Below are 14898 nucleotides of genomic sequence, written 5' to 3' on the forward strand. Positions count from 1 at the left end.
AGCAACTCTGTTTAGCAGATAAAAATGAACTGTATTCTGCTCTTTAGCTTTTGGTGTTGATAGACATACTCAGAAGAAACTGTAGATATTCTAGGTGCACTAGATTCCACTTAGGAGATTAGAATAGCTTCAGTTTCCTAGAGTTTTTTTATTTTTTTGCTGTATATATGGGCTCAGTACAACCTATGTACTGCTTGTGTTTTGTTCACATATAGAAATATACAAGGTTACCAGTTTCAAAAAAAAAAAAAGGGAACAGGTTCTAAGAGCAGTAGTGTGGTTACAAACCTGCTAGAAGAGCTTGTCAAAGAAAGAGAGGCAAAGGAAAAGGCGGAAGCTGTGCATGAAGCCTTCCAAGCTCAAAAAGGCTGAGAATGCTAAGCTAACAGTTACACTTCTTGCTGAGCAAGAGGTTTCACTTGAGAGGATTGAGAAATTCATGAGCCTCTTTTCATCCTTATCTCTCACTGGCAAAGAACCTGATTCTTAGCCTCAAGTTCCCTCCTGTGTCCTGTCTAAAGTGTTTTTCTAGAGTTGATAGTTCATGTTTTTTTGGGACCCTAGAATGTAGCAGTTACTGGCAGATTTAGGTAACTGTAATGTTTTGAGCAAGTGTCTTCTCGACTGCCATGATCAGTATAGGTGTTCTTGGATTTTTTGTTCTTAGACGTTGATACATGTGCCTACTTGGATGCATTAATGAAGTGTTCCTTTTGGGATTAGTAATTTCTAATGTGATAATTTCCTCTTGGTTATGCTATTAATTACACATTTACTTAATTTTTATGATGCCCAAAGGGCGAAAAAATGAAGGTAGCAGCTCATTTTCATATGTTAAAAAGGGCGACTCTGTGATACTTGGATAAAGAGCCACAAAATGTTCTCTTCGAAGTGCTATAGTTGGGGCCAAAATGTAAAGAAATAGGTGCTTATTTATAAAGGAGCCTGGTTCTATTTAGAGAACAATTATATTCTGTTGCTAGTGATTAAGATACCAATATAGGAACTGATTCTTACTTAAAAAGGAATCCTAACTAAGAGCACTAGAGACGGGGAACATTACAAAGAGGCTGCAAGAAGAAAGATGAAAGAAGTTGGTCCCTACATTGAAAGTTGAAGAGATGTTTTTAAAGAATGTTCTTTTGAGAAAACATATTTATGATCAGGTTCTCAAACCTAGCCATCCAATGGGTTGCAATGAGTGGAATGCTAGTCCCTGTACTTGTCTAAGTAATCTTACAAACCTTGCTTAGCCATACAAATGTAGCAACTTTTATTTTTTACATGCTAGCCGAGTGAAGAAGCTAGCAACACTGTCAGAGGAACTCATGAGAGAACATGTTCCTCTAGCAGAATTGAGACTGCAATGAAGTAGTAGTTTCATGTAGACTTGGAGAATTGGAATTATGCAGTCTAATTCTGCAAGGAGCTGGAGTTCAAGATAAGGAAATATTACCATAAATCGAACACATGTATTAACTTTGAATTAAGAGGAAGAAGCCCGTCGCATGAGAAGATCCAAACGAAGTTAAACTAGAATTGGATTTATGGGCAAACTTGAATCAATTCCTGTTTGGATTGGAGAACTACAAGGCAGCTATCTACTTCTATATAAACAGCACGACACAAAGCATTGGAGTTTAACCACACCTAAAGGAGAGGTGTCATAATGAAAAAGTCAGCACAAAGAGTCTTGAAGAAAAAATTGTTGCTACAACGAAAGAACCTGCTCCTATCAAGTTTTATCTATATTGTTCTTGAGTTGTAATAGTTAGTTTCTTGTAGTGGTACCAAAACAAGATCTTGATTACTTTCATAGTTGGTTGTAGTAAGTGTTGTTTTGTGTTTGTAAGGGACTTCATTGATAGGTAGAGTCATTGGAGAGAAAAGTTAAGGGGGTAGAGTTTGGGATTGTTGAGAACAGTTCCTTGGGTGTTACAAGGGCAACCGTAAATCTTAAATTGCTTGAGCTTAGTGGTGCGTTTGAGAAAATCCTACAGATGTAGGTTGTGGGTTTGCCTCTCTTGAGCAGGGAGTTTTTCTTGCTAAAATACTAGTGTTGATTTACTTTATACCACAATTTACCTTCTTGCATCATTGCTCAAAGAACCGGAATCTTTGAGTACATAGTACACAGCCAAACTAATAGAGCCGTTTCGACATAGAAAGTTTTTCCATTTTTGCATTTTTTTTTATATAAAAAAAATTTGGTTATACATTGGACTGACTTTTTGGTTAGATTTTGGAAAGGAGTTTTTCAAATTTGAAAAGCTGGTTTTGACTAGATTTTCAAGTGAATTTATTTCCACTTGCACAACTTCAACTTCTAAAAACCATTTTTCAACTTCAAAAATTCTTTTGTCCAAATTTTAACCAAATCTATGTCCATACGCCTTCTAAGAAAGTGATCTGTACATACAAATCAGAAAATCCCCTGGGCAAAAATAAAAAGAGGGCTGCCTTTCTATACGGAAATAGACTTCTGTAGTGACTTGATCAAATCTAACATACTGTTTTTATCCTTCACATCCTGTAAGTTGCACCAAAAAAGCAAAGTTATTTGTACTTTTAACATTTGTACAGAGATTGCTTTCCCTTCAAACCACCTAACATTTCTTTCAGTCCACAACCCTACAGATACAAGCTGACACTGTAACCCTCAAACTTCTTGCTGGTTCCCTGATCCCACTTTTGTCCCAAACAGTCAACAGGTCTTTCAAACTGAAAGGCATGACAAAAGAGAAGTTGAAAATATTGAAAAACAGATTCCAAGTTGCCTCCACTGTGCAATGCAAAAAGAGATGGCTGCTGAATTCGTCCTCCTTTTTTCTCTCACTACCAAGTCCCACTTAACAAGATGAAAGGCTATTTTTCTTTATTACTAATCCATAGGTAGTATATGGAAATATTAGGATTTGATGAATTTTAGTCTAAGCATGTGATATTACAGTTGCCTTGGTGGGTGATATATATTGCCTATTATTGTGGGTCTTATGGTTTCTATGTAGATTGTGTGGAGGATCAAAGTTGTTTTATGTGACATTGGCACAAAGTCTTGTTAAATTTGTTTTTTCGGTGAACAAATTGGTATTTTCATCAAACTTGAGGGGCATTGTTGACATCCCAAAGCTACAAATGTTGGTAGATAGGACAAGACTAAATTGTTACTCCCTCTGTCCCATCTTGCTCAACTGTCTGATTTTACTTCTGTTAATTTGTAGGTTGACTGGGAGGATGAGAAAATTTGTTTTCAGACTATTGCTGCTGCCCTAGGAAATTTTTATGCCATGCATCCTCCATTATTGCGTAATCCCTCAGGTGATGGCTTGAAATTCTACAGAAAGAGAGTGCTTTCAAGTGGTTCAGAAGTGACTTCTACAGAAAACATAGGTAAGCAACTACTCTGAAAAAAAATTTCCATTATGTGTATCATGTACTTATTGCAGGGTAGCAAGGGTTCATGTTGGTCCTAGTGAAGGAGCTACACTCCTAGTCCGTGTAATTGATAGCCAGATCCTACTGCAATTTGGCACGTTAGGAAATCATTACACTCTAGGATCGCTGGGCCCTTCAGTAAATAAGCAGTTTTTTGTTTACCTTGTTGAGATTGCCATATCAGCATCGCCGGTGAGAGAATTAGGGATAACAATTAGGCATAAGCAGCGACAGCTGTGATTTAAACTTTGCAACTTCCATTTTTTTAAGATAGAAATTAGCTTTAATCAGCTAAATGCTATGTGTGAGAGATGTATACGAAAAATATTATTGAATTGTGTATCTAAATAGTTACATTGAGACCCTATTTATAGACTCTACATTGGAATCCTTTTCCAACTAGGATTCCTATTCTTATTCCTATTCCTATTCCTATTCCTATTTCTATTCTAAGTAGGAAATACTTATTTCTATTCTAACACTCCACCTCAAGCTGGTGCATACAAATCATATATACCTAGCTTGTTATAGATGTAATTAATACGAGGACATGTGAGGGACTTGGTGAAGATATCTGCAAGCTGATCATTTGACTTCACAAATTTCGTAATAATATCTCCCGAGAGTATCTTTTCTCTGACAAAGTGACAGTCAATCTCAATGTGCTTAGTCCTTTCATGAAACACTGGATTTGATGCGATATGAAGAGCCGCTTGATTATCACACACAAGTTCCATCTGATCAACTTTGCCAAATTTTAGTTCTCCCAGCAACTGTTTGATCCAAACTAGCTCACAAGTTGCTGTCGCCATTGCTCGATATTCTGATTCTGCACTAGATCGAGCAACCACATTCTGTTTCTTACTCTTCCACGACACCAAATTACCTCCTACTAAAACACAATATCCGGATGTCGAACGTCTGTCAGAGGGTGATCCTGCCCAATCAGCGTCTGTATATCCAATGATATGCTCATGGCCTTGATCCTCAAAGAGTAGTCCTTTACCGGGAGCTGACTTTATATATCGTAGAATACGAACAACTGCTTCCCAATGACTATCACAAGGGGAAGTCATAAACTGACTTACAACACTCACAGGAAAAGAGATGTCAGGTCTAGTCACTGTGAGATAATTCAACTTTCCAACAAGTCGTCTATACCTTTCAGGATTACTAAGTGGCTCCCCCTGTCCTGGAAGGAGTTTAACATTCGGATCCATAGGAGTGTCAACAGGTTTACATCCCATCATTCCTGTCTCCTCAAGAATGTCTAAGGCATACTTGCGTTGAGAAATAACAATACCTGATCTAGACTGAGCAACCTCAATACCTAGAAAATACTTCAATCTGCCAAGGTCTTTAGTTTGGAAGTGCTTAAAGAGATGTTGCTTCAAATCGGTGATACCATCTTGATCATTACCGGTGATAACAATATCATCAACGTAAACAACCAAATAGATACATCGACTTGGTGCAGAATGCCGATAAAACACAGAGTGATCAGCTCCACTACGAGTCATGCCAAACTCCTGAATTACTGTGCTGAACTTCCCAAACCAAGCTCGAGGAGACTGTTTTAGACCATAGAGTGACCTGCGCAATCGACATACAAGGCTACTAGACTCCCCCTGAGCAACAAAACCAGGTGGTTGCTCCATATAGACTTCTTCCTCAAGATCACCATGCAGAAAAGCATCCTTAATGTCCAATTGATGAAGAGGCCAATGATGAACGGCAGCCATAGATAGAAAAAGACGAACAGATGCAATTTTAGCCACAGGAGCGAAAGTGTCACTATAATCTAGCCCAAATATCTGAGTATACCCTTTGGCAACAAGGCGAGCCTTAAGTCGATCAACCTAACCGTCTGGACCAATTTTGACTGCATAAACCCAACGACAACCAACAGTAGATTTACCTGCAGGGGGAGACAAGCTCCCAAGTACCACTTTTATGTAAAGCAGACATCTCATCAACCATAGCCTGCCTCCATCCAGAATGAGAAAGTGCTTCACCTGTAGTCTTAGGAATGGAAATAGAGGACAAAGACGACACAAATGCATAATGGGGTGATGATAGACGATGATAACTTAAGAAGATATAATGTGGGTTAGTATTTCGAGTGGATCGTATACCTTTTTGAAGTGCAAGCGGTTGGCTAGGAGGAGGCAGGTCCACAGTAGGAGCAGGGTCCGGCGCATGACATGAATCATCTGGGACTAGGGTTGGATGTGGACGGCGATGATAAGTTAGTAGTGGTGGCACTACAACTGGAGATGTAGAAGTAACCGTAGATTCCTCAAAGGTTGGCACAGGTAAAACCTGAGGTATGGATAAGACCATAGAGACATCAGGATGATCAGAAGATGTATATTAAGGCTAAGACTCAAAAAATGTAACATCAGCGGTCATAAGGTATCGATGAAGATCACGTGAATAACAACGATACCCTTTTTGGACTCGAGAGTAACCAAGAAAGACACATTTGAGGGCACAAGGAGCTAGTTTATCTTTTCCTGGGGCTAAGTTATGAACAAAGCATGTGCTCCCAAAGACACGAGGAGGGATAGGATAGAGATGTGACTGAGGAAACAGTATGGAATGTGGAACCTGATTCTGAATAGAAGAAGAGGGCATTCTATTTATCAAATAACAAGACGTAAGAACTGCATCTCCCCAAAAACACAGTGGAACATTGGATTCAAGGAGAAGAGTACGAGCGGTCTCAATAAGATGCCGATTTTTTCTTTCAGCTACACCGTTTTGTTGAGGGGTGTATGGAGAAGTAGTCTGGTGAATAATGCCTTGGTGAGTCATAAACTCCTGAAATTGGGAGGATAAGTATTCTAAGGCATTATCACTATGAAAAGTACGAATAGAAACACCAAACTGATTTTGTATTTCAGCAAAGAAACTTTTGAAAATAGAAAATAACTCAGAACGATCGTTCATTAAGAAAACCCGAGTACATTTTGAATAATCATCAATGAAACTAACAAAATAACGAAATCCTAAGGTGGAACTGACTCTACTAGGACCCCAAATATCAGAATGAACTAATGAAAAAATAGACTCTGAACGACCCTTAGTACTACGAGAAAACATAGCACAAGTGTGTTTCCCAAGTTGACACTACTCACAATCTAATGTGGATAAACTAGACAAACTAGGCACCATCTTTTGCAATTTGGATAAACTCGGATGTCCCAAACGTTTGTGAATTAGATCTGGGGAATCTGTAACGGAGCATGCTGCTAAGGAATTTGAAGAGGTAAGATAGTAAAGGCCTTGTGATTCATGTCCTGTTCCAATCATCTGTCCCATACTGCGGTCTTGCATGAGAAAAAAATCATCGAAAAAAGTTATGCTACAATGTAGGGCTTTCGTCAAACGACTAACAGATGCTAGATTAAAAGGAGAACCAGGGACATAAAGAACAGAGTCTAGGGTGACAGAAGATAGGGGTTTGGTTTTGTTTGGATCCCATTGGCTAAAGTAATAGCTGGAAGAGATTGTGAGTAAACAATATGGATAAAAGTGATTTATTACCAGAGATATGATCAGAAGCCCCAGAGTCCATGACCCATGTTTCAAGAGTACTAGATTGCGACACACAAGCAAAAGAATTACCCACAACAGAGACATCAGGTTGTGCAACTGAAACTACTTGTGGAGACATTGCTTATTTGCACGATATTGAAGGAACTCATCATATTCTGTCTGAGCATTATTGGATGGTTGATTAGGTTGAGCACCATATGCTACTGGTGGAGATGTCTGTTTACTTGCGCGATTTCGAAGGAACTCATTATATTCCTTTAGAACAATAGGATCATAACTGGGTGGTGGACCATGCAAAATATAACATATATCACGAGTGTGTCCAGGCTTATGACAATGACTACACTTGGATCGAGGTTTCCCAAAACGCCCTCCCCCTCGTCGATTCTCCATAGATTGATATGTACGCTTTTCAAAGGTTTGAGATGCGAGAATAGATGAGTCAACAGTGGGTGATGAAACTACCTTGTGACTGGGAGGTGCCGCAAGATGAAGGAGACGAGAGAGTAATTCATCGATTGTAGGAACTGAAGGGCTAGCTAAAATCTGATCACGTACAGAATCATGATCAGGAGGAAGTCCAGCAAGAGTAAGAACTAGAAACAATGTTTGTCTGTGTTCTTGTTGTTTTTCCACATTCGTAGTAACTGGCATCAATGTGTCAAATTCCTCCATGACTGCCTGTACCTGTCCCAAGTAAGTAGACATATCGGATTCTTGTTTCTTTAAGTTGGTCAATCGAGATAACACATCATAGAATCGAGATATGTCATTAGTGTATAAAGCACGAGCCTTTTCCCAAACTGTATAACACATCTGGAATGGGCGAAACAAGGGCATCAACTTGGAATCAATAGAACGCCATAGGAGACTACATAATTGAGCATCTACTTTCTCCCATTGTGCTTTGGCTTTTGCATCTTCCTCACTAGTCTTTGCCTTTACATCTACCACATAAGCCTTGTTCGTTAAGTGATCTTGGACACCTTGACCCTTGCACCACAGCTCAACCGAGGAAGCCCAAGATAAATAGTTTGAACTTCCCAATAAAAGTTCTGAAGTGATTATAGGGCTAGAACTTCCAATCCCCATATTTTTAGAACTAAAAACATCACACCCAAAAGACATTATGCTAAATTTGTCTTGGAAACAATGAAAAAAAAAACTTGATTATTGAGATCTGATTGTCGGAAAATTCAAATCTCGAAGAAAAGTCGTCGAAAACTTCTTGGAAATAGCCGGAACCCTAATTTCGGCGATCGGATCTGGTCAAAAACAGTATGGGCTTGGTCGGAATGGCTGGACGACCCCAACTATCAAAAAAATTCTCAAAAAATATGATCAGAAAATCCCTCACGCGCCGGCGCATGAGCCAGATCTCGCCGAAAACTGCCACCTCCGATCAGCGCGTGAGAGCGCGTGGGGTGATGTTTTTCGGTGGTTTTGGCTGAGGTTTGGTCGCGGGGGCTTTTCGAGCCTCGTGGTGGTGTTGGTTTTCGCACAACACCCACAAAAAGAAAAAAGAATAACAAAATCAGACCCAACAGTCACCGAAAATTGACATAGACATACGGTGACTTGTTTGTTCTCACCAATGCTTTGATACCATGTGAGAAATGTATACGAAAAATATTATTGAATTGTGTATCTAAATAGTTACATTGAGACCCTATTTATAGACACTACATTGGAATCCTTTTCCAACTAGGATTCCTATTCTTATTCCTATTCCTATTTCTATTCTAAGTAGGAAATACTTATTTCTATTCTAACACTATGAAACAACTTATATTGCTATCCAAAAGTAGAAGCCATAGGAAGATAGACCAACTTAATATATGTTGGGATGATATTGGAGATAATTATTCTTGTGACTTGGGTAAAGTCTCGACCCAAAATCGGGTAAGTGCCCCGATAGGTAAGCCAACCCAAAGTAACAAAACGAAATACGAAAACTTGGAATTAACATATAAGAATCATAATTAGTCATAAAACGATATAAGTTTAATAAACTCATAAAATATGCGGCAATAGATACAACTCTTCCCAAACCTAGTGTTACTAGTACAAGCCTCTAAGAGTGTCAAAGTACGATAATAACTACTACATTGTCTTTAAATACGAAAGACATGGACAAAACAAAAGGACATAAGAGATCCAGGAACTGCGGATCAACCAAACAGCTACCTCGTACAAGCGTGCCCTTCGTTTCATGCATAATATTGAGGACATGTGCCACTCTGTTCCAATACATAATATTGGGCAGGCGTGCCACTTCGATCCTTATGAAATGCAATGCATAATGTGCATGCATGCAACTCAGATCCCAAATCCACAAATATACATTTCAAGGCAGTGCATTCATAGAGTAACGCAATCCTACAATCTTTGCCTTTTCAATGTCTCAGCCCATATAAACACCTCATATCAACCCAAAATACAGTTAGGATCGCACCTATCACAAGATATTACCATAATCCGACTTTGAATCCGTAAAGGAGAGTAAAGTCATCAACTAACATGTTCCTGAGTCAAAACAAGTCACAACTTTGTCAATCATGCTATTAAGGCAAGGAATCAACCCAAACTAGTCAGATAATCACATAAACCCATACATGGCACCGGTACTCACATAAATGCTCGTCATCTCATTTACACAGATCCCCCATTTACCCATTACCTATATACACAGTCAACAATACACTAACACTTTGTAAAGAGTCAAAGAAAGCCTTAACTTGCCTTCAATAGAAGTCTGAAAAGTCAAATTATGGATTTTCCCTTCCTCAAAGCCTATGAACGAGCCCAATCTGGTCAAAACGTAATCTGCATAAGTAAACGAGTCCGTAGGCACTCATATTGTTATACTTCTATTCCGGGTTCAAAAAGTCGAGCCCGAGTCCACCAGGGAAAAAGGGGATTTTCTTTGAAAATCGTGTTATCCATGACATAAGAAACTTGAATCTAAAAATTCATATAAAATGGAGTTCAAATTGACCTCAAACCATCAAAATATGATTTCTTAACCTTAAGTTTGAAATCTCCAATTTCTATGCTCATACGCGGTTTAAACGGTGAAATAATCAACAAATCAGTAAATAAATGCCAATTAGGAAGTGAAACTTGAATCTAATAATTCATACAAAACAGAGTTCAAATTGACCCTCAAATCATCAAAATACGATTAAATAACCTTAAGTTTGAAATCTCCAATTTCTATGCTCATATGCGGTTTAAACGGTGAAATAATCAACAGATCAGTAAATAAAATACCAATTAGGGAGTTAGATTCTTACCCTCGCGACAAAAAATCTCGAATTGCCTCCACCATTGCCAAAAGATCATACTTTATACACCTAAAGCCAACAATCGATATTCCCACATATATAACCATGAATTTAAGTATGAAAGTAGTGGGTATTATTGCAAAATGACTAAATCTGGATTGTAATCATGTACCAGTTGATCATAGGAGAAAAATGCTTTGAAAATCGCTTCAATTGGAGCTCCCTAAATGTTGAAAATACCAAATAGAACACAGTATGAGATTTTATCTCAGCTATTTCTGCTTCCGCGATCATTTTTTCTGCACCAGTGACATTGTACCTGTGGTGCCACTTCTGCACCCCGATTTCGTGCATGTGGTCTGATTTTTGCACCTAGGGCTTCGCAGATGCAAACCTATTTCTGCTTCCACAGTCGCACCAGTACCAACACCAACAACCCTTCAAGACACTAAAATGAGCATATCTACCTCATACGAACTCGAAATTCCATTCGAGCTCATCTTCCTCAAATATTGACTTTGTTCAACCATTTCAACTTTCCAAAATGATAAACTCACCCAAATCTCGTCCAACCACTTTGGGAACCGTGACACCTACCCCCGCAAACCACAAATATTATACTGAAGCTACGGGAAGGGGTAAAATAGGCAAAACACGGCAAAAATCATAAAATGACTTTGAGGGTTGTTACAAAATACTTTCATTTGATAGCCTCTCCCTATCATAGCACACTTGCTAGTCTAATATTAATAGTGATGACTATAACTTTGTATTCTATATGGTGATTTTTGACATTCACTGAGTATTACCATTAATTGTTTCTCCTCCCAACACATTACTATGTGTTTCTTTCATATTAATCTTGTGGATCATTTCTTAGCTAGGACTAACTTCTGAATTTGCTGTTACTAAGAGAATGATACCATGGAGGCTGAATTTGAGGAAGAATTACTTTTGGAGGCTGAAAATGCCTGGGCTCAACGTGAATGGTCAATTCAGCATGTTCTGTTTCCCTCCCTCAGGCTCTTCTTCAAGCCCCCTACTTCCATGGCTACAAATGGAACTTTTGTTCAGGTAAGTAAAACTTCTCTTCTTCGTTGCCATCTCTTACTTTACATTTTTTTTCTATCAAGATTTAGTGTCATAATCTTTCTCATTACTATATTTCAAGAGGAAATGAATAGGAAACCAAAAAATGAGGAGTGAAAAAGCATAAATCTCCGGTGTAGTCTTTTCCAGGCAGATATTCAGTCTCTCCCCACCCGCTCCTTCCCCGTCTTTCAACTGTTCTTTTTGTAGATGTTATCTTGAGTCGCCCATGTTTATGATATTGATCATCTATTGTCTTATTCTAGGTTGCATCACTGGAAAAGCTCTACAGAATTTTCGAGAGATGTTAAACTTAGGAGAATTTTGATGTGGCCTCCTTGATGCAAAAGGATGTACAAATGTACAGTTTCTGATTTGAGAAGGAAATTCCCTGGCCCCTACCCCCAAAGAACCAAAATATGAAAAACTGGTACAAGTTCTTTTTTGGTGTGAAGATGGTCAGACTTGTCATAGTACACAACCATCCCCCTACATAACGTTTTATTGTGCTCGCGTTCACTGTGAAAAGAAGCAAAAATGGAAGGAATACAGTTTCTCTTTTACTCTATTCCATTAAACTAGTGGTAAAGACTTCATGTTATACGCAAGACATGAGTTAAGCAAATAGGAGCCAAGAAAATTGGAGGCTAAAATTTACTTTTCTTGATTACTCGATAAACCAAAGATGCCAATAAACCTAATCTCTACTGAAAATCAACAACATGGTAAAAACTGAGAAAATATGGAACCAAGATGATGGGAGTTTATTTTACAGTTGTTCCAGGGATATGGGTATAGAGTGAATTCTTTATTTCCTTACTGGGAAAGTATTCTTATTAAACACAAAAATGATACTCCATGAAATTTGTGTTGGAATACTATCATAACAACTAAGTAATCAACCAGGATTACTTGCATCTAATATATTTTACACATTTTAATCAAACATAAAGTTGATACTTTTTTCTTATTATTATTTTTAAAATGTGATTGTGATCATGAATTGAACATTCAAGCTTGAGAAAAAATCGACCACAAGATCATTCGCCAATTTCACGGTTACTTGAATAACATCAAAATTGCAAAATCTGTGTGGGCGGATTTTCCATGTAAAAGCCATAACAAATCTTCCTATATATTGAATAAATTTATCAAGGGTTATTGCTGGATATAATCACTAGTTATTGCTTATAACTTATATTAATTCTCCATTTAAATTTACATGTTACATCGTATAGAATTGAAAGTATGGTTCTTCAATTAGATGTCTCTTGGTTTCTTGGAAATTAAAAAAAAAAAGTTCCAATTACCAATACTTATATTTCAGGCCAAAAACTTTTAAAAGATCTATGCTCATATCCTTAATTTATTTGGCATTTTTATTCTCAAAAGGCCAACCCTATTTATTGCAATAAGCCCAATATTCCTAAACTTTCTAATAGTAGTAAAATCACTCTCTTTGCGCGAGAATTTACTATCGCAGAATTTATAAAATAATACTTAAAACCTATGAGTAATTAAAACTAAACACTATATTATCTTACATACAAGATTACGTAATAACAAACATTAATAATGTAAAGGAAGATGATAATTATCATTTATCCTTCAATCAATCATCTTTAATTTGATTTTATAATTTATCTTTTTGCTTCCGGGAAATGTTACTATTTGATATTTTTAGGGATTTCAATGAACATTAACCGGAGATATTAAATTTTCTAATAAATAAATAATCGTTGGTGAAGGGATAAATAAATTTTAAAAGGATGAAAAAAGTGAACAAATATTCTTATTCTAACGAGTAGAAAGTTCAGCCCTACCTTTTGCTTTACATATATCATTTTACAGTTCCCCATTTAAATGTATTATAAGTAATTATTAAAATAAAAAATTAAAGGGAGTATATCATATTGGACAACAATTCAACTTATTATATATACTTGAAAGGGAAAAATATTACACAAATTATTTAGTTTATTTGAGTGTTTTCTAAAATTCAACATTCCAGGGCGAAGAAGTTCTATTTGAAACTACATTTCTATTCCAATCGCAGTGTCCAAAAACACATCTATTACTTCAAGAAAAGTATTGACAACTTACAGTAAACTTGAGAATTTGTCCATACTTTAATATGAGCAACTAATTTAATGTGATTAAAAGAGGCTCCAGTCTAGTCATATTCTTCTATAGGTCATCCGGCACATCCTTGAACCCATGACAAAAATTTATTAATTCTTATCTTCTTTTCCTGGTTCACTTCGCACATCAAGGTGCGACAAAGTTTTTAAGGTCTTTATGTCCTTACAATGGCATGTCAAATTTGAATTTTGTCTTCAAGAAATGGTAGTATAGGTCTTTAAGGAAATTTTTTACTGTACCTTTAACAATTCCAGTAGAGAAAACTTACATGAATACTCAATTAACGTGTGTTATTTAATCTGTACTAATAAATACTTATCATAATAACGTTGCAGAAACATAAACAACAAAGCATAAATTAATGACTATAAAAAAACATACCAGGGTATGTAACAATAGAATGAAACAGAAAGGAAAAAGTCGTACACGAATATTTAATTGTGCAGAAGAAGAAGAAGAAGTTCAGAATTCTTCATTGTTTTAAAATGAGAGGAATTTCCTCTATTTATAGATAACTACACATTTGTAGTGTGAAAATATATTTATTGTGCCTTATCGGAAAGGTCACAACTCTTTGAAAAAGTTACAACCCTTCGGAAAGGTCATAACATTTCATAAAAGTCACAACTTTTCATCAAATTCGCAACTCTTCATAAACATTACAACTTTCATAAAAATCGTAACTTTTCATATAAGATGCAACTTTTTCATAAAAGTCACAACTTTTCATATGTAACAACCTAATTTCCTTCGTTAGGAAAAAGCCATTGGGGAAAGAATTGGGGTCAGAAAACTTTTTGGTAGTAACTTGGATTTTCTCAGCCTAGTCCAGATTTGGACAAAATCGGAGTCTATGAGGTCTAGGTAAATCTGGTAGCAATTGGGTGATCTAATTATGAATTTGATCACATGAGTGGATAGATAAGTCGTTAAGGAACCTGTACGACTTTACGAAATTGAATTCGGGTGAGTAGAACTCCCGAAATTGAACTTAGCGTGGAAGGTATTTTCTGAGTGTCATTGGTTGAAGGTATGTTGTGAAATGGGGGTCTTGGAATTATTAAAATAGCTCACTGGTTTCGTGCAAGCCGCTGGGGCGGGATTTCTGCCGCCAGGGCGGGGTCGCTATGGCGGATTGGGTTCCGCTGTGGCGGGACAGACGCGACTTAAGTCGGAAATAAAACCCCAAAAATGTTTTATTCCGCACTTTTCGACTTTGAGAGCTAGGAGACAACCCTAGGAGATTTCTTGAACGTTTTCACCATTCTTGAGGCTAAAGGTAAGGATTTTACTCCCCAAATCCGTGTTTCGATCCATAGAATGTAAATTTATGAGTAATTATCGATGGGGGAGGTTTTTTATCTAGAATTTATGGTGGAAAAAA

General features: G+C 37.2%; 1 protein-coding gene across 2 annotated transcripts in view; it reads left to right on the forward strand.

The window, feature by feature from the left end:
• Positions 1-11828, forward strand: part of LOC125856538 (DNA mismatch repair protein MLH1) — a 44329-nt gene extending 32501 nt beyond the window's left edge. The window contains exons 14-16 of one of the 2 annotated variants that reach the window (XM_049536101.1): positions 3222-3390; positions 11197-11357; positions 11639-11828. In XM_049536101.1, the coding sequence (XP_049392058.1) occupies positions 3222-3390; positions 11197-11357; positions 11639-11683 (375 nt within the window). In that variant the 3' untranslated portion in view covers positions 11684-11828. The other variant, XM_049536102.1, reaches the window with a different exon arrangement.
• The last annotated feature ends 3070 nt before the right edge of the window (positions 11829-14898 follow it).

The sequence above is a fragment of the Solanum stenotomum genome, chromosome 2 (genome assembly GCF_019186545.1).
Source record: "Solanum stenotomum isolate F172 chromosome 2, ASM1918654v1, whole genome shotgun sequence".
In the NCBI taxonomy this organism is placed as follows: domain Eukaryota; kingdom Viridiplantae; phylum Streptophyta; class Magnoliopsida; order Solanales; family Solanaceae; genus Solanum; species Solanum stenotomum.